At 38.3% G+C, this 19779-nt stretch overlaps 2 protein-coding genes across 3 annotated transcripts in view; one reads left to right on the top strand and one right to left on the bottom strand.

The window, feature by feature from the left end:
- Positions 1-5886, bottom strand: part of trappc12 (trafficking protein particle complex subunit 12) — a 30044-nt gene extending 24158 nt beyond the window's left edge. Inside the window, exons 1-3 of one of the 2 annotated variants that reach the window (XM_028000225.1) lie at positions 5825-5886; positions 3513-4803; positions 2568-2684 (exon numbers count right to left, since the gene is read on the bottom strand). In XM_028000225.1, the coding sequence (XP_027856026.1) occupies positions 2568-2684; positions 3513-4793 (1398 nt within the window). In that variant the 5' untranslated portion in view covers positions 4794-4803; positions 5825-5886. The remainder of the gene's footprint in view (positions 1-2567; positions 2685-3512; positions 4804-5824) is intronic. The other variant, XM_028000226.1, reaches the window with a different exon arrangement.
- A 54-nt stretch (positions 5887-5940) lies between these two features.
- The window catches only part of eipr1 (EARP complex and GARP complex interacting protein 1), a 49039-nt gene continuing 35200 nt past the window's right edge, over positions 5941-19779 (top strand). Inside the window, exons 1-4 of the mRNA XM_028000227.1 lie at positions 5941-6154; positions 6229-6312; positions 14084-14216; positions 16191-16347. Coding sequence (XP_027856028.1) covers positions 6113-6154; positions 6229-6312; positions 14084-14216; positions 16191-16347 — 416 coding nt within the window. The 5' untranslated portion in view covers positions 5941-6112. The remainder of the gene's footprint in view (positions 6155-6228; positions 6313-14083; positions 14217-16190; positions 16348-19779) is intronic.

Raw genomic sequence — 19779 nt, 5'->3', positions numbered from 1 at the left:
TTGAAGTGTCTTGCAAAAATATTTATGTTTCTTTCAACATGACTTTGTGACTTTGACAACCACAATTACATTTGGATTTCATATGACAGGTTATTTCCAAGTGGTGCATAATTGTTAAGCCGAAAGAGAATGATGCATGTTTTACCTTCCAATTTGTATTCAGACCTTTAGGATGACAGCCCAGCATAAAATGCAACGCAACCTATTACCTTCAGAAATACTAAATAAAGTCAACCTGCATGTCTTTTAAAATCAGTACCAGTAAGGCCTCAGAGTTTCAAGCAGTCCCCTGCTACATTGACATTTTGCTAATGATATATCTTACAGTTCCAACAGTTGCCCTAGTTTTTAAAACTGCAAACTTTCATCAGTTTCTTTTAGGATAAAGTAGTATCAAAGTGTCCAATAAGCCCTACATATATAATGTAGGGTACAACCTCTGTTTATGCTTAAGGCCAGGTGAAGCCCTCCTTCGTCTCTATACATCTCACTCACACACACCACTACTTTCTTTCTCCTTCTTTGCCATCTCTGCTGTAGGGCTGCATTACCTTACCGGCTCCCCAGTTCTCCCCTTTCGCTCAGTCGGTGCTCCAGGGAGCCACCCACACCAATCAGCAGACGGCATATCATCTACTCACACATACACTCAAACACATGCACTCACCTACACCATATAGTGCAGTGGAAGGGAAACTGAAAGTACCAGCTTGTGTGTGTTTATATATACACCGAGTCCAGAAGGCCCTTGAAATATGCACAGCAGTCCCATGCATAATACATGGGCACAGCAGGAGAAAAGAACTTGTGAGCCGAGTGGATCTCTGCCTCTCCATCTCCTCACTCCACCCCTCCCTTCCCAGTCTATAACACTGTCTGCTGAAGCTGCTGTGCATATGTCTTAAATAACAACTGTCTCTCAGGGTCATGTGTGGGTCATGAATTGTGATGGAGGGAACGCATCAAGGCTGGGGTGGCGGTGGGAAAATGGATAGACGGCAGCAGGAAAAAGGAATGAGGTGAGACTGCACGATCACACAGAAAGTCACGTATTTTTATGCTCAGCAGATGAAGAACTATAATCTGAACTGAAAGGAGGTGAATGATTCACTGTTTTCAGTCAGCTGAGACCAAACCTGGTGGCAGTTTCAGCAGGATCACTGACGTTTACAGGCTGAGTGTCCAAAGGTCAGACAGTCTGTAGATGCCACAGAATGCCAAGCTGTAGTAACTTACTGCAGCTTTGTCATTTACCTCCAGAAAGTGAAGTGCAGCTTGATGACAGGGCCTGTGCTTGAGTAATGATGTTTAGCACCGGGACTCATTGAGGAGCCTTACGCAAGACTTGCATATTCTCCAAATAAAACATCTGAAGTCTGCAGCATGGAACAAAATTTTTCAAAGTCCAATCTAGCTTTGTCTCTTTGGCTAACAATTTATATGATGGATGAGGTGGGCATCTCATTACATCATCAAAATTCAAGGTGCCCTTCAAATAAAAAGGAGATCCTATAGAATATCCTGCATTCTGGAACATAAATGTTTTGGAGGATAATAATATTGTCACTGTCTGTTAAAATAATTAGACTTCAGCCTTGAAATTAGTTCTGAATAAAATGCAAAATATGTTTACTTTCCAGACAGGCAGGTATACCTGCAGAATAAGAGAGTTGATAAAATGTTAACATTTTTTTATTTTTATCAGAAATTTTTTTCTGATCAACCAACACAAGGCAGTTCATTATCCTGAAATGGATAGAAAAGAATATTAACTTAAGCCAGCTTAAGTCAATACTTTTAGAGCCACCTTTCAATGAAATGATACCTTTATGTCTTTCGGGGTTTGTCTCTACCTGATCTATCTAGAAACTGACAGTTTTGCGAAACAGAATGAGAGCAGATTAAACGGGAGCATCTGTGAACATAATTCTTTCAGTCTTGCCACTGAATCTCAACTTGGGTCAGGACTTTGACAGCGCCATTTCATCATATGTATGTACCTTGAGCTAAACCATTCCATCTTTTTCTAGCTGCACATTTAGAAGATGTTGCTCTGCTTCCATCTAAAGTATTTGTGCCACCCAACATCCAATAAACTCTGACATAATTGCCTATCCTGACTGACAAAAAGCATCCCCACAGTATGATGCTGCCACCACCATTCTGCATCATGGCAAAAGTGCGTTGAGTGTGACCTGGAGTTTTATTTAGGAAACCAGGGCACCTTCTTCCTTGTGTTTGTCCCTTATGTGACTTGTGGTAAAACAACAAGCTTTTTTCCCAACAGCACCATTTTGTCTTGTACAACACTTTGCAGATACCTTATAAATAAGAATATTTTTGACAGAAGATTTTGTCTTTCCACTTCACTATTATACACTGCTTTGTGTTGTTTTATCACAATTCAAGGGGTATACATACTTTTGCAAGGCACTGTATATTTAAACTATTTCAAGCAAGGGAAAAGTGCAAAACTCTATGATTTGAAACCTTTTTACAATGCTCAGCTTTTTTAGACGTGACACTTCACAGTTTGTTCATAAACAAAAATATTGTAAACCACTTACAATGAGCTGCTTGAGGCCGATGAAGGACTGCTCCACAGAGTTGGCGGTGAGGACCTGACGCCTCATGGCTGCCTGCTCTCCCAAGAAACGAAGCATGAGGTCTTTTACGGCATCTCCCTGCATCAAAAAACAATACTGATTACAGTTAACCCACAATGTCTTATTTTTACCATTACATTATGTTCCCAACACCCCGAGCATTAATATCTCATCTACTAAAAATATCTACTGTGGGCTTTAAGGGCATCTAGAGTCCATCCAATTGTTTGCAAAAAAATACCATGGTTCTACTACTTGATCAGGTTTTTGACTCGACAAAGCATGAATCCATATCAATCAAAAAGTTATTAAAATAACTGTATTTCCAATGCATAAAAACTACCAGCAGTAGAATGTTTAGCTACTTAGGTTCAATACATGGATGTAATCTGTCCTTTTCTAGGTGTCAGCAGCTAAAATAAGGATCAGAACTAAAATGAATGAAACTGGTGTAATAAAATGTTTTAGAAAACATTAAACAATTACATAAAATTATATGCAGGAGTGCCATAATTTGCGAAAATACCTGAAAAATAAATAAATGAACCATGCTTTAAGTTCATTGTTAAGAAAAAGGTTTGTTTACATGTACAAAATCATTGTAGGAAAGGGGGCAAAAATGGTACTGTGAAGGTAAAAAATAGTGTGTGAACTGCTGAAGGGTGAGTATATCCAGAGCTCTTAAAAAAAAGACAACAAACATTTCACAGTTCTGCTGCAGAAAATCCCAAAATATTGAGGTTAGTAACTGTGATGTGAGGAAATGTGATCAAGGGGTATGAATGCTTTTGCAAGATAAATAATTTTAAGGAATGTTAATGTCATTAAATGTGAGACTGATAATAATAATGACTGATCCTTTACAAATTTTTGCACTAATCAATGTGAAGACAGCTGCTGTCTTACCTGCAGGTTGTCAAATTTCAGCCCAGGCATTGTGAGTTTGTTGCTCTCTACATATGCAGGGCTGTACTGATGGGTGGCAACAGATATCAAGACTTTCCTCGTCTCCTCACAAGGCAGCCAGGCATCATGTCGCCTGTCCACCTCACTCAAGCTCAGAGCAATCGCAAACGTGTCATCGCTCCCTGAGAACACAGCTTGGAGCTGGTTGAATGGCTGTGCCTGTGTGGCTGGAATGGGGACTGGGACCGGACTTGGAGCTGGGACAGTCTGGGGTGGAAGCGGTTGGGAGTTGGTGTTTGGTTCAGTGGGAGCAGGGCCAAACACTGGGCTCGGCGTGGGAGATGCAGAGTCTAAAAGTGCTCCTGGGGTGGAAATAGAGGAGGCTGAAGTGAGCTGGCGCTCAGGGGTAAGAGGCATGGGTGGCGGGCCAGCCCCAGGAGAAAGGTCAGCGTTGGGGTTAGAAACAGAAATAAAGGATGATGGAACAGTAAAAGAATCAAAGAAGTCAGAGGCTGGATTGGCTTGTCCATTGTCAGCAAAGAACTTACTGAGGCTAGGGCTGGGCTGACAAACTAGGGGAGCAGTTAGCTTACTGGGGGTCACAGCTTCATCACTTCCACCCGCACTTCCCATAGTAAAGCTGGGGGACTTGATCAGGGTAGGCTGGAAGCCATCGGGCACCAACGACTTCGGCAGGGTGCTCTGGCTGAATATGGTGCACACTGGCACAGGCTCATCTTTAGGACTAATCCCTCTGACTGGTACATCATTAGCAGCTGGACTCAAAGTATCATCTTGAGGTGAGGCAGAAGCTGGGACTTGCTGTTGTGTGGCCTCCTCCTCTGTTATTTCCTCTTCAGAGCATTCCTGTTCCAGTTGGTCCACTGAAACTTTAATCTCTGTCGTGTTCTGTCCAATCTCACTGTCCCCCTCTATGTTTCCAGGGATTGCATTTTCCGGCTCCCCACCATCCAGATAGGAGTCGATAGGAGCCACGTCGTCCTCCTCACTGTTGTTAGGTGAGTCGGAAATCATGACGCTCTCCATCATCTGATCATTTAGTCTGTCCATCAAGCTCTCAGTGGGTGTGATGCTGCTGTCTCCCGGGGGTGTGACAAAGTCTGTGCCGCCCAGATCGATGCTGTCTTCTTGGGGAAGGATGTCATCTATGGAGGGAATCTGACTGGAGGCTTCTGCAGCAGGCTCTGAAACTGCAGCTTCATCATCAACCGTGATGCCCAAAGACACGGGCCGCTGGGCATGAGCTTCCCCTTTGTCCATCTTAATGCTTCTGAAGAAACACAAACTTATTAGAATTTTAAAGTTGGCTTGTCCCTATATCACAATATCTATGTTAAAATACGTTTTTGTTCAGTTTATTAAAGAATACAAAAAATAAAGTTTTAGCTCTGCACAGTTTAAGAGCCACAAAACCAGTTTGAAATCCTGATCCAATTGATTCTAAAAGCATGGAAATAATAGTAAGAAACAAGCCAATAAGGATGACTTTTTCTGAATCTTAAATGGTTGTTCATCTAATAATCATGGAGAAAGCACAAGGTGACAAGCTTGCTTCTTTCGAAACAACTGTGTTCTAACCTCCTTGTCTTTGATTGTGGTCAACAGTCTTTTCCAAAACTGTGTATGTTGACATTTCTTAATAAAAATTGTCCTTTTTGTATTGATCTTATAATGTTCTAATTTTCAGAAAAACAGAACTTGGAAGTTTTCATTTGCTTTCAACCACAATCATCAGAAAAATGACAATAAATAAATAAATAAAATGTTTGAAATGTATTGCGAGATATGCAATATGTGTTTTTCCAATTTTGCGGAAATATGCTTTCTGACAATCTTTGAATTTACTGAGAAGTACGTCTACATGGAATATGCCTAGTTTCTAGATTATTAATGATGTGGGTAGGAAACCCAAGGCTCCCTTGTCTTGTGTTCCCTATTTTCCTTTCAGGAAGTTGAAAACCTTGACTTCCTGTCAGTACAAACTCTAATAGCTACAAAACATATCATTGCCACTGACATACAGATACAGAAGTAAATTTAGTGTACGTTGTTTTATGTTGTTATGCGGGTATGATTCAAAGTGTTACTCTCTTGACATAGCAATTGGGCTAATGCTACATTAGCCGGCTATTCACCATATTCTACCCTCACTTAACGGCTACCTGGTGCCTAGCTTGAAAGAGCGGCCACCGGCGCTTTTTCAATTAACGCAACAAACTGCATTTGTAGTCCGACAAGACTAAATTACAGAAAAATAAACCGAAAGCTAAAACACATTGCTATATTCTTACCTCACTCCCCCTGACGGATGAAAACGTAATGCGCATGCGCCGCGCAAAAAAGCATCGTCATAGATGACGCAGTACTATTCTTGAAATTGTTTTACGTAAAATGAAAAGCGCGGAGCAACATTGTCAGGCTGTTTTTACGAAATGTAACTATACGCTTGTCTTAAATCACGGAAGTGATGCTACTGTCGTTTGTTTTTAGCTGCACCGCTCAAATGCAGTTATTTTTAAGGTAATTATTCATTGAATCGGTTTTCAAAGGATAAGAAACGATTGGCGACAAGGTGAAAGATGGAAGACGACGCCCCTGTCATATATGGTCTCGAGTTTCAGGTGGGTAAAACCTGATTTCTGTCGCTTAATTCTACTCGTCTCTATTCATTGACACATTATTATTGTTTTTGCAGGCTCGTGCACTTACGGCCCAAACGGCTGAGACTGATGCTATTCGCTTCCTCGTGGGTACACAGTCACTAAAATTTGACAATCAAGTAAGAATATAATTTTACATTTTTATGGAAAGCTTGGCATAAAGTAAATTTTCTCCAATGGAAACTAAATGTATTGCTGATACACGCAGCAATTATAAGACCTATACACTGCTTTATGTATTTGGACAAAGTAATTTGGCGTCATCTTGGGTCTTAAAGTCCAGTCGTATGCCTTGTGTTTGACCCCATAAATCGTTCCTGTACTTATGGAATGACTTTTTCTCTTCTGTCTGTTTCTCAGAGATATTCTCTTAGTTTATTAGATACACATGTTTAGTAAAAGGTTGAACACTCATTTCCCCTTAATTCTTACTCCCATAACGCTGCTTTACTTCTTTGTGAGATAGTCAACAAGATGTTTGAAACATTTCTCTGAGATGTTGATCTGTACTGGTATAGCAGTATCCCATTACTACAGATTTGTCAGCTGCATATCCAAAGGTGCTCTTTTTGATTAAGAGCTAGTGACTGTTGAAGCATGTTCAAGAAACCAGTTTGAGATTGTTTGAGCTCTGACATGAGGCATTATTTTGGTTACCATGGCCATCAGAAAATGGGCTGTCGTATGTCAGTAAGCATCTAAGGAACCCTAACAATGACAAAAGCACATTCTCCTCACCATTAAACTACCACCATCAACCTTGCCCATTCATACAAGACAGGGTTGTTGCATGGTTTTGTTTAAATTAAAAAATATCTGTGAAGTTTTTTGTTAATTTTGATATTAATTAAACATAGATATAATTTTCATTCTTCTCTTTTCCAATACATACCTCCACTTCTCTAGCTGTTCCTCTACATATGTCTTCTTTTTCTGTAGATCACAATGTCATCTGTAAACATCATAATCACCGAGACTCCTGTTTAACCTCATCTGTTAGTCTGTCCATGACATAAGAAAACAAGAATGAACATAGAGCAGATCCTTGATAAAGTCCCACTTCCTCCTTGAACACCTCTGTCACTCCTGCAGCACACCTCACTGGTGTCTCAGAGTTTTCATACATGTCCTGCACCACTTTAATGGCCCATTTCCACCTAGAATGAGAGGTACTCTTGTAGTTTACACATTTTTGTATTCTGCATTTTTCACAACAGTCAGTATTTCCAAAATGACATATTTCTTGTATGCTGGTTTTCAGTCAGGCAGCTGACCGACAGTTTGCAACACTAAGTAGGGGACAGGTATTGCTCCATGACTCAGTGTTCCACGCAGCCAGTGAAAATAGGGTTTACTGTAGGAAGGGTATAATGGAAGAAATTTTGTTGCAGTGGAACTGCAGCTCTCTTTTTTTTGTGGTGTAGAAATGATAATTTGCAAAGATTCATGTTAAATTTAAGAAAACATTAAAGCTCAAGCAAAAAAAAAAAGAGAAACTAAGACAGCAGACGTGAATTTTAGCCTAATTTCACTCTTAATAAATTACATTGTTAAAATCCAGTTTATGTCAAATTGTGTATAAATAATTTCTTTACAGGGACAAAACAGGAGGAAAGTACAATTGATAAGAAAACCAAATATTTAGAACTTCTATAGTTAATGATGATCTTTTTGGGAAGCAATTTGATTTTAAATTTATGCCCATCTAAATAGTTAATCAATAAATTAGTCCTGTATTGATTGAAATTGATGCCATTTATTTAAAGAATTTATTTCAGTTTGTCTTAATATGTGCACCCAATTTTTCAGACATGCTGTCTACAGTAAAAGACGATCTAAAGGATCCTTTGTGTTCATTCATCAGTTTTTTTTTCTTTCTGTCTGATTGTTGGGGCTGTAAACCCTTTGGTGTGTCTAAAAGTGTGTAAAGGAAACAGAATGAAAGGGTGCATGTGCGTACATGCACATCTTGCAGAGGTCATTACGGAGACAGATGACAGTAACAGTTGGCTCTAAACAGGAGAAGAAATAATTAGCTCTCTGAGTAAGAGGAAGCGTTATGTGTGCCTTAAAAAGAGGGAGCCTATTTTCTGGCCGACTTCAGTGTGAAAAACAGTCTGGCACTGAATGCCTTCATGGTTCAGTCCAAGTTCTGTGTAGCGACGCTAATACGGAGCCTTTCGGGAATGGTGACAATGTGTCCTAGTCTCTCTGTGTGATTTCCTGTTACACATTGTCGGTAGCTTCATATATTTCCTCTCAGTGTCTTCCTTAAGCTCAAATCAGTAAGTTGTTCTTAGTCAAAATCCTGCAAACTATTTAACAAGTGAGACATAACTAAGGCTTTAACTGATTAGCAACAGATTATTAGCATGCAACAATGCCTAGTATAGAACAGGAATTGATGAGAAAATAAAAGCTGTTAATAGCGTCTCTGTTTTGAGCTAGCATTGGTCACAGGAAGTCGTCTTGAAACTGAGAACTACTTGTAAGAAGACTTTAAAGAAGACTACTATTTTTGTTTGATCTGTAGTGATTGTTAGATTAGTTCCTAAAAAAAGCATATACATTTTTTTTCTTTTCATTAAATGTGTTACAACTTAAAGTTCATACGAATTTTGGCTTACAGTAAATAGCATACAGTAATGTCCTTACTTTATTTAACATTCATGATTTCTTTATCACATTGACAAGTCAACATATAGTCTGTGACATTCCTCAAATTCTGCCACCGGCAAAAACTAAGGTACCGGTAGTTTAATGCAAACAATGGTCAACATTTCATTAACTCTATGATGAAGAAATTTTAAAGAGTGATGTTACTTGATGCTCTATTTTCTCCCATCTACAATGTGTTGTTTTGCAGAAACCCACCAGTCATTAATATGTATTTAAATGTGTCTGATGTCAAAGGGCATTCTGAGCTTGAAAAGCTGAGGGGGATCATTATTCATCCTTGAGGTCATCTTCTTTCAGATGACCCTACTGCTGAATCGTGGGCCCAGTCTCTGCAGCTTGTTTTATTCATGAAGCTCATTTTCTTTTCCATTCTGCATAAGTTTTCTGGCCAACACTGGTTAGCTCACTTAGGTGAGTTTGAACTCGCATGAAAAATGTTTTTTCAATTGGCATTTCAGCCCTGATAGCTTCTGCTGCATCCATAAGCCTGCTGGCCTCTCCACCTCCCATTAAGCGTAATGCAGGGTGGAAATGTCTCTCTTAACTCGTTGAGCACCTCTCAAATCCCTCAGAGACCAATAGTCGAAAATGACAGATCGGAGGGCGCCTCGGCATGGCATTTAAGGCTGCTAACGAGATAAAGCGGCCGAGCTTGGCACCTCTCACCCGCTCGCTACTCCTCTGTCCTGCTTACTGTCATCTGTGCGGCTAAAGAGCTTTAGTGGTGAAGCCCGTGAAGTGGGAGCCACAAGCCGACTTGGCTTCATCCCTCCATTGCCCCCTCCTCTTACAAATCTCCCTTCTCTCCTTCTCCTTGCTTTAATTCCTCCCACCACTGGCACATAATTAAAAAGTGCTGGGCTCAGTGCCCAAGTGGCTGAAGGCTATGAGTCACTCCCCAGGCTTGGAAGAATGAGGATAAATCACCTGGGGGAGGAGGACTGGAACTTCTCTCCTCTTACACCTAGGTTCATTTGGGGGGGACCCTATTACCAGGCCCTCCAATTACCCTGTCCCACCGGCCTGAATTTATTTGTGCTTCTCCCCCACCACCATAAAATTATAACTTGCCGTAATAATTTCTTGCTTGATGCAGTCCAATCCAAGGTTAATAGCTGCCTAGCTGACTTTGAGGAGGCTGAAGGATGCCGGCGCTCCAGTGCTCTTGTCCTCCCCTCTTACTCCCCATCTACCTCCTCTTGTTTAGCCCGTAAAAGTAGCGCAGACATTGGGGAGTGGAAGTGCCTGCAAGGAGTTATTGTCCACTGCAACCCTATTAATGGTCCCCCAAAGTGTTGTAAGTGTCATTCTCATAGGCGAGACTGTCATTAAGTCTCTGATCAAACCTTGAGACCCTCACTGTTTTACTGCATTTTGGGCCCTGAACCGTATACAATCTTGAGGGACCTCACAGAATAGATTTGCATCTAATGAAAACAGCTCAGTAAAGAAGAGTTCCCATTAACTGCTTATGAATAAAAGTTTAGTTTGTGGAGCTTGTGCAGCTAAACCCCTCAGGTCAAGGAAACTCTTGATCAAGGAGAGACCTCAGTTCTTGTATGCTGTTTTGGATTATAAGGTAGAAAATTATTAATTTGCAGTTCTTGCAGTAATACTTATTTGTTGTACAGTTAAAGTAACTTAGGCATTTAAACTAAAGCTGAAAAAAAATTACGTGCAAGAACTAACGTAGTTCTGCATGCTAGCCACAATGGCATGGCTATTATATCCATAAGATTCTTATTATATCATATTGATATAATAAGAATAAAAAACTCTCGAGGATTTCTTAAATCCCAGCAAGAAGGGCAAAAAGAAAAAAGAAAAATGTCACAACAAAATACCAGTAGAACTTAAGTGGATTTTAGAACAAATTATTTGGAAAATCTCACTTTTTACAATCATCAGAACAAAATTAAAACATTAATCTATGTATACTCTTGGTACTTCCTTAGATTTTTAAGATGCAAAGTTGCAGCTAGATGCTGGTGATCAAACTGAGCGGTCTCTCATTGACTCAATGCCTATGAAGATCTTTTAGAAACTGCTTTTGCTGTTCATCAACATCTGAAAGGTTGTCAGATCACATTTGAATGTTTTTAAGTCCACCATCCTATAGAGTGTTATATTATTCATGAAGCATTTAAGACAGCTGCCAATCTTCCCAGGGCTGGTATGTATTTTGGTTGTGCGTTTAATTGCATTGTCAGAGAAACTCTTAACAAAGCCCTGTATAGGTCTCAGTTATTAGAAAGACTGTACAAATATGGCTTGTCTAGGACAGCCCAGTGTAAAATCAATATGACTGTTAAGCATGATGACAAAGGGCTGATGACATGTCCTTCATATGTAGCCACAGCTTGCCGTCTCTGTGTTGAACATGAACTCATCTGTACATCAAGGCCGAAATCTACAATAAAATGGCTGAAAAAGAAAAGAATAGCACAGAGAACTCTATTTCCCCTTGATCATCTTTGATTGCTTATCAGCACAGCTGAAATATTTGAATTTATATTTTCCAATATTTTCAATAAATGCATCCAAAATAAGACTTTCCACTGTATCAAAATAAGACTTTCCACTGTATTTGTCAAAGACATAGATCAGCTAGGGCTGCATGAGATTGAAAACTCTTGCATGTTATTAGTAAACAAAATGGTGACAGTCAGTTGCAGACATGTTCCTATCTTCTTTTATCCTCTCTGTTTCTCTGTGCTTCCAACACTTTGTGACCTTTAACGTTATGGGCAATGCCATTTGTGTCCTGGCTGAATATCTGCTTCCAAGAAACTCTGTCCAACTGGCTAAATATTAGATTAGCATGGGAAAGTAAAGTTCATAAGACTTGGAATATATTACTAGCTGACAATATTTCACTCCAAATTGTTATTTGTGATATAAAAAAAATGCAAACACTGATACTGTGATGACGATTTATTTGAGAGATATTATTCACCCTTCACATCAGCATTTAATTTGATGTACTTTTTTGAATTAATTAAAAATGAGATGTAGTATGGACATATGCTTTAATATATTGTATTGTAATTTTTATAATAAAATCTAATGTTTTTCAATGATTTACTAGTTAAAATAACTTATTGAAATACTCATCTTCTTTAAATGTTTTGTGAAATTGTCTTTGTGTTTGCAAAACAGGTACACAGCCTAAAGCTAATTCTGTATTGAGGGGGCCATGGCTTGGAAAAGTTTGCAGTCACTTACTATAGACCACCTGACTGAAATGATGTGGTGGGACTTTAAGATATTTTTGACAGGAACAAATGTCTGCAAACTCCAATGAACTGAAGCAACATAGTACATAAAAGTGGACCAAAATTTCCTCTACAATGATGTGAGAGACTGAAAAAGTCACACCGAAAAGGATTACTTAAAAGTTATTGCTGCTAAAGGTTGTTCTACTAGCTACTGAGTCATTAGCTTCTCTCATGACTGGATGAGTTTATGGGAGTTCTTCCATGCGAGTAACATTGCAGGGCTCATAAAAGATGGAGCGAAGTGTCCCATTCAGAATGGCTTGATCTGTTAAACCCTCTGAAGTGGAGCTGAGTTTTATATTGGTCAAAGCTTTGGTGGAGAGGATTTTGTGGGATGCTTCAGAATGCTTCTCCAGGGTAATTATGTAAGAAGCATTCTAATCTCTCTCTTCAAGGAGAGATCTGAGGTCAGAAGTTCTTAATTAGAATGTTTACAGGAAGTTTGTAAAATATTCTAATTATTTTGTCTGCTTTAGGTTTTGGAAATATATGCAAACATGTTGTTATGGTTAGAAGGGAAAAACAAAAGTTCTCAAACTACCCAGAAATTGTTGTTACTAAGTTATTAAAACATTAATGCATTAAGACAATAGAGAAGCAAATAACAAGATGTGCCCACCCACATATCCCTCTAAGCGTGTGGGATTTTAGGAAACACTTTTTTTTATAGAAATATCTGGTCATTGTCTTAGCTATATTTGTTAAAGTGATAACAAAATAACTGGAACATATTTGCATTCCTTTAAAATGTGTAACTATTACACATTCTTTTTGATTTAAAAATTGACTCAAAAGATATTTGGTCAAACTTTTATATAAACTATTTGGTCGTCGTTTGGTTTTAGTGAAATCACACATAAATTTGTTTTTAAACATAGTTCATATCAATATCAAACTCAGTGGTTTTATGCAGTTAGCTTGGACATCTATATACAGGTCATTTCTGTCCAACAGGCATTATGAACTGGATTCAATTGATCTGTATTTAGATTTGAATTTCACTGTTTCATTGAATGTAATCTGCTTATGTGATTTAATTATGTTGACAGGATTTTGACTTGTAGCATTTTTCTGTGCATAGCTGGAAATTAGTTGGACCCATGTCTTGCGTAAAGATGAGATGTTGTGAATTGTCCTCATGTAAATATGCTGAATTGAACAGAATTTGGCATTGCAGTGAATCATGAAGCCAAAAATCATCATATCACTTGCCTTTAAGGACAGTAGTTAAGCAGAGGAAATTGGAAAACAATACATTTTCAGTTGGGAAATTTATCAAGTTTGATTAATTTGAAGCAGTTGTGTCAATCTCAAGTGAGAAAAAATAACAGAATTTTGGTGATGTCATTAACCAGCTTGGAGTTTTTTTTGAAGAAGTTATCCCATATCCCATGCAGTAGATGGTGATTTCAGAGACATTAAAAATTGTTTATCCTTCCATAATAACCATAAAATGGTTTTCTTAATGACATAAATGACCAGATAAATAAAAGCTTTGCTACAAAACGGAGCAAATTAGACGTATAAAATAATGGTGCCATTAAAGCTAGAACATCATCTGCTCTTGAGGTTTAATTATAATACATGTCCTAATTCAAGTGTAAATTTAAAGACCTCATACAGAGAAGTTGTTAGCAGCCCATTTAAATAACATATTATGGAATAAAACCAACAACTAATGAGTTTTTTGCAAATTTCTTTTTGGTGCACCTTGATTCTGTAACATCAAAAGCATGCATATTACTGTCTCAAATGCAGTATTACTTCTAAAATGTATTAGGGGAAAAAAAACAACTAATAAAATGACATCCATTGCATCAAACAGGACATTTTTTTGGAATTATAGATGGTGAATGACATTTAGGTGGGTGTGAAGCCAATGTTTTTTTGTCACTGAGCCCATCTCTCACCTCTGCCTCTGCCTCTGTTTCAGATCCACATCATTGATTTTGATGATGAGAATAACATCATCAATAAGAATGTCCTCCTGCACCAAGCTGGAGAGATATGGCACATTGCTGCTAGTCCTGCTGATAAGGCTGTACTTACCACCTGCTATAACAAAAGTGAGTTCTATGGTTTCAGTCTGTTACTTTTTGCTTCATTCATGCTCTTCTTATTGTGTTAATCTTATATTGCATGACCTCAGTTATCTGTAATACATGTGTGTTGGAGCCAAGTTGCTCTTTTAGCTGTGTTATGAGTCGAGCTAGCAACAACTCAACAATAAACAGGACCTATTCAAGTGCAGGAGATGTTCTATGCCTTTAAACCTAAATTTTTTTCTTAAAGCTGCTGTCGCAATGTTTCTTGTCTTTCCATGTATGGCATTTTGAAAACAACATGGATCTTATATATATATATATATATATATATATATATATATATATATATATATATATATATATATACATACAGTACAGACCAAAAGTTAGAACACACCTTCTAATTCAATGGGTTTTCTTTATTTTTATGACTATTTATAAGGCAAGAAATCTCACTTATTAACCTGACAGGGCACACCTATGAAGTGAAAACCATTTCAGGTGACGACCTCTTGAAGCTCATCAAGAAAATGCAGTGTGTCCAAAGCAGTAATCACAGCAAAAGGTTGCTACTTTGAAGAAACTAGAATATAAGGAGTATTTTCAGGTGTTTTACACTTTTTTGTTTAGTGCATATTTCCACATGTGTTATTCATAGTTTTGATGCCTTCAGTGTGAATCTACAATGTCAATAGTCATAAAAATAAAGAAAACTCATTGAATTAAAAGGTGTGTCCAAACTTTTGGTCTGTACTGTATATACAGTATATATGTATATATATATATATATATATGTATATATATATATATATATATATATATAAATAAAAACACAAGGAAATAAAGAAGATTTAGTGGAACTTACATTCCCTTAAAATGTATCCGTCCAGTTTCTCTCTTTTGTGGGTTCTTAATTAAAAGGGACATAGACCAAGAAAATCTGATAATATTCCTTGTGTTTATACCTTAAAACTGCTTTTAAAATGACTGGGAACAATGTGAATAAATAAGTAATAGTTTTAAATGTTTTATTTCTGTCAATTCACAGCTTTTTTAAGCAATTTTTGCTTAATTCATTCAAGCTGAACAGTGGTACAAATGTAGTTTCCATCATCAGTAATTATAGTTTAAACATGATGATGACACGTATCCTAGCTTTTTTTTTTTTAAAAGAGTAATGCTAAGGTAATATTTTTAGATTCAGAAAATAAACATCTCAATTACTGCCTTTTCAAGGCTAAACACAGAGTTCTGTGCAAGCATCATACTGAAGAAGACAGCCATGTCAAACAGGGACATGGGGTAAAAGAAGGTGGGACACGGGGTGGGTACCTCTGGGAAGGAGAGTCGTCTTTCACTCTGTGTCAGCCGAGTTCGGCACGCTTCAGCTCACAGGGTGACAGCCGCTCTGGACAGCCAAACACGCGCTGCTGCACACACCACCCACTCACATAAAATATATTTAATCATGAGCTCGCTTACACATGTACCATTTCCATACAGCCTTTCAGCGGCAACCAAAAACGTGTGAGCAGGCTTTTCTCTATAATGATTGCTTGGCCCATTACTCCAAAAGCAAGGTTGTCTAAAACCACTCAAGAGCATCAGCCACGTGTTTCTTTTTAATTTGACAAATAAGCTTAATGCCAGTGTTTTTTAGCCCAGAAGCCGCCTACACACTGTCAATATCTACACCAAAAAGAAATTAGGCTGGCTCGCTCTCTGTCTGTGCTTGTGATTGGTTTTTACACTCCAGCTTGAAACTTTTACTCCAATTACTGCATCAGTTCTACATTTACTCTCCTGCTTCCAATTAGCAGCTCCAGCACTGGCATGGATGTGCCAATATAACTCATTTTAGATGTGTGATTAGCAGGAAACCATGTCCACATCACAGCATATTAACAGCGGTCTGTCTCTCTTTCTGATCCTCACGTTCAGGTGTGTTTTTGAGCTTTAATATCAGATCTGTGTCTCTGTGTTGTCTTCCTGTAGCCAGTGACAGCAGGGTGGTGTCCTGTGCTGCAGTATGGCGGATGCCCTCCAACTGGGACTCGGAAAGCCACGAGTCACCTGATGACTCTGCCCACAACCCTCAAACTCTGGAGCTGCTCTGTCATCTAGACGATAGTGCCCATAGAAATGCTGCCTGGTAGGTCTCACCTTGAACAGAGAAAGTTTTTTAAATCAAATTCTTCTTGTGATTAAAAGGTAAACTATATTTGCTCTCATTCGTTACTTAATGGCTTTTTTTTAATATGTCTGTTTTTTTAAGGCATAAAGTATTTTCTACCACAATTTGGCTTAGTCTTTCTAAAAAGACTACATTTCTAAAAAGATATTGGTCTCAATTCTTGTTCTTTACTGTCGACAGAGCTCATTTATTCTTTTAGTTGTGTAGTTAGAAAGTCATTCCTTCTCTTCAACACGGTTTGTCATTTTTTATTTTGAAGATATTACACATACAATTTACAACCAAAAGTCATGTAAAATCATGATTGTATTCTCAGAAATCCCATTAATCCAGATAGTTATCTAAAAGGAAGCTGTAGTGCTGAGTGGGTTGCAGCACCCCCTTGTGGATGACAGGTCATAGACATATTGGAAAATTTGCAAAAAAGAAAAAAGAAAATCCACAAATAAAACTAAAAACGCTTGCCCCTCAAAAATGTGATCACTGCCTACAGTAAGTCAGATTGAAAAAGCTTTCGGTTCTTCTCTATATGTTTTTGGTAACTAGCAAGTAAATATAAATATTCGAAATAATTGCAAAATTTAGTCCGTTTTTCATCTACCTCAGAATTGGTTTGTTCTCATTGTATATGTCCATGGTCTGATTCATAAAGAGAAGTTGGCTCATTTCAACACGATACCATCAGTCGGATAGTTTACTGCAATGGAAAAAGAATGTCAAATTACTCTGAACCAGCTTTTTGTGTGTTATAACGAAGCTCCAACTGTCTCACTCACTGTAAAACATATACAGTGCATTGCAGAGCCCTCTGCAGCAATGGAGCAACACATCCAGTTCTGCTGTTATCAGATGCCGTGAAACTTGCGTATTATTCGTTGAAACACAATCACGGAGGATATTTTCGAACTATGTCAACCTGTGAAGTATATAAATAGACTTATCCAATAGGCAAATACCGAAACAGCCTTGTTTTCATTGAGGTTCAAGTTTGAGATGTCCTGCACCAAAGGTAAGTGTCACTGAATGTTGAGGAGCCAGATGTTATGCTCTTCTTCACTGTCGCAAAAAGAGTTGTTTCACAACAGACATTCACATCAGATATTTTTGTGTCATTGATCTAAAAGTTTTCTCCAAGAGAAGGGTGACTTTTCCAATGTCAAGGGTGAACCTTTCCAAATTTGGTCCCTATTTAATCACATAAAGTCAACATGGATGTGTCACCATTATACCCCCTGGAAGAAATGCTCAATGTTTAACCTCTATGGCTGATGGCTCACACAGTAAAACAAGGTCATCGGTTTATTAGGAAAACATTCAACATTCTTAAATACGTTTTTCTCATTTGCTGTTTGGGCATGAATGGTTCATAGGTCGATTTTTAACCACAATCTTCTCTTATTCTGTGAGTGTTAGTTATGTGTTGAGCTGTCGTAGTTGAATAAATCTCAAAGCAAAGTCATCACTGAGCTCTAATCATAACTAATGTGCAGGAAGCAGCTGATCCCCATTTGTTGGATGGAACAGAGCTCCTGAGCAGGAGCAAAAATGATGGTTAACTGCATCAAGTGCAGAAACACATTAAACACAAATATGTTTCCTTGATTCAAGTCATACAATGATAATACTATTGAGCATAAATCATTTGAGTGTATATTTTTGCTTTTTTATATATTACTCTTAAGTCCTAGATCAAACTTGTTTCACAATCCAGAGGCCAAAGGTGTTTCCAACAAGGACATTGTCTCTTTCCAGTTTGATTTCATGTCAGGAGAAATTTGTTTTCTTAGTCTGTTCACTTTCAAGTAGTAGGCCCATGCTTGCAGTGTAATTAATCTTTGTTGCAAAACTGATCTCTCTACTTCTTTTTTGTCATTGATAATTTTCTACACATCTATTTGAAATTTTACCACTAAACAGTTATTTTCTATCAAGAAATCAATCCATTTTGATTGATGTATTTTTCTGGTGATACAGCATCATATGCAATGTCTTCAACTAAATATGAAAGTTCATGTCTGATTCTGAAGGAGGGTCTTTAAGAAAGGTGTCTTTTTAAAATAAAAAAAAAACCATGAGAAACAAAGAAAAGGCCAATTTTGACATATTTATGTTTTAAGCCTTTTAGATTTTTACGCTCTAAAATATGACATTTGGCCCTTAAGTTTAGAAGAACTTAGAAGACAGATTGACAAGCCTTTAGTTCCTCAGAAAGTGAACCAGCCACATACTCCATTATACTCTGAAATGCATCTCGTCTTCATCTCGGCTGCTTTTGTGCACGTGTGTTATTATTTTTCTCTGGATCTGACTATTGACTGGCCCACATCTTGGATTTTAGTCACGGCTCGATCCTTTTGTCTTACAGTCAGAGCTGTTCGCCATAACTCACTGCCTATGAGAATGAAAATCAATGGTCATTCCGCTTTTTACTCCACCGTTCATCGTCTGCCTCATGATTGCTATCATTTTTAGACGCGCCAATCAGTTAGCGTACTGTAGCAGGTGTCTGCAAGGTAGAGATAAAGATTGGGAGGGAGGGAGGAGAAGCTGAGAGAAAAATGCAGAGATGTAAAATTTTTGCTTTTTGCTTTTTTTTTTAGCGTGTTTCTTAATCATTCCTTTTAAGTTCTATTTCAGGGTAAAGAGTTATATTTTTTAGGGTTAAAATTAAAGTTACAAATATTTTACTTTTGCTAGGGATCAGAAAACCTAATTATCTTTGTGTTTATGTGTGAGAGACCAGGTCAGATGATGCTGTGGGGGTAAAGATTGATGGTTGTGGGCACCACCATCTCAGCGCCCTGAGAGCTATAACCCTCACAAGGGCATCACACTGTGCACATGCGGTCTATATGTGTGTGTTTCTGTTTTGTTGGGCTGTGAATTGGATGCTGTGAAGCCTGCACCCTATGCTGTGCACTATTGGCTTCCCTAGATGGATGGCTTTGGTGTGCCGCCCGCCTCCTCCATTTCTCTACAACATGCACACATCCTCTCTTGTTCTGATAATACTGGCAGCTCGCACCAATCTGTGCATGCTTGTGTGTGAAAAGACAAAGAGTTTGTGTTTTAGGGAGTTTTATGTTTACTTTATTTTTGCGTGCATGTTTGTCCACCTGCTCCATGTGTGTTTGCATCCACTGTAGCGTGTCTGCCTGTTTAGCTCACGCGTGCTGTCCCTTCACTCCCGCTAACAATAACCCTTTCTCCTTCCTCAAAAATCCCCTCATTGTTTGGGCGAGCAAACATTTGAGCCTGTGCTCCGTTGTGAAGCGTGTGCCGAATAAAAATGCTGGCAAAATTTTGTGTGTGTGTGTTTATGCGTTCTCCATGGCGGTTTTTGCCCTCTTATTCCTCTTTGAGCACTTAGTTTCGATTGGGAGCCTTGCC

This window comes from Xiphophorus couchianus, chromosome 19 (assembly GCF_001444195.1).
Source record: "Xiphophorus couchianus chromosome 19, X_couchianus-1.0, whole genome shotgun sequence".
NCBI lineage: Eukaryota > Metazoa > Chordata > Actinopteri > Cyprinodontiformes > Poeciliidae > Xiphophorus > Xiphophorus couchianus.
This window is presented reverse-complemented; position numbering and strand designations above follow the sequence as displayed.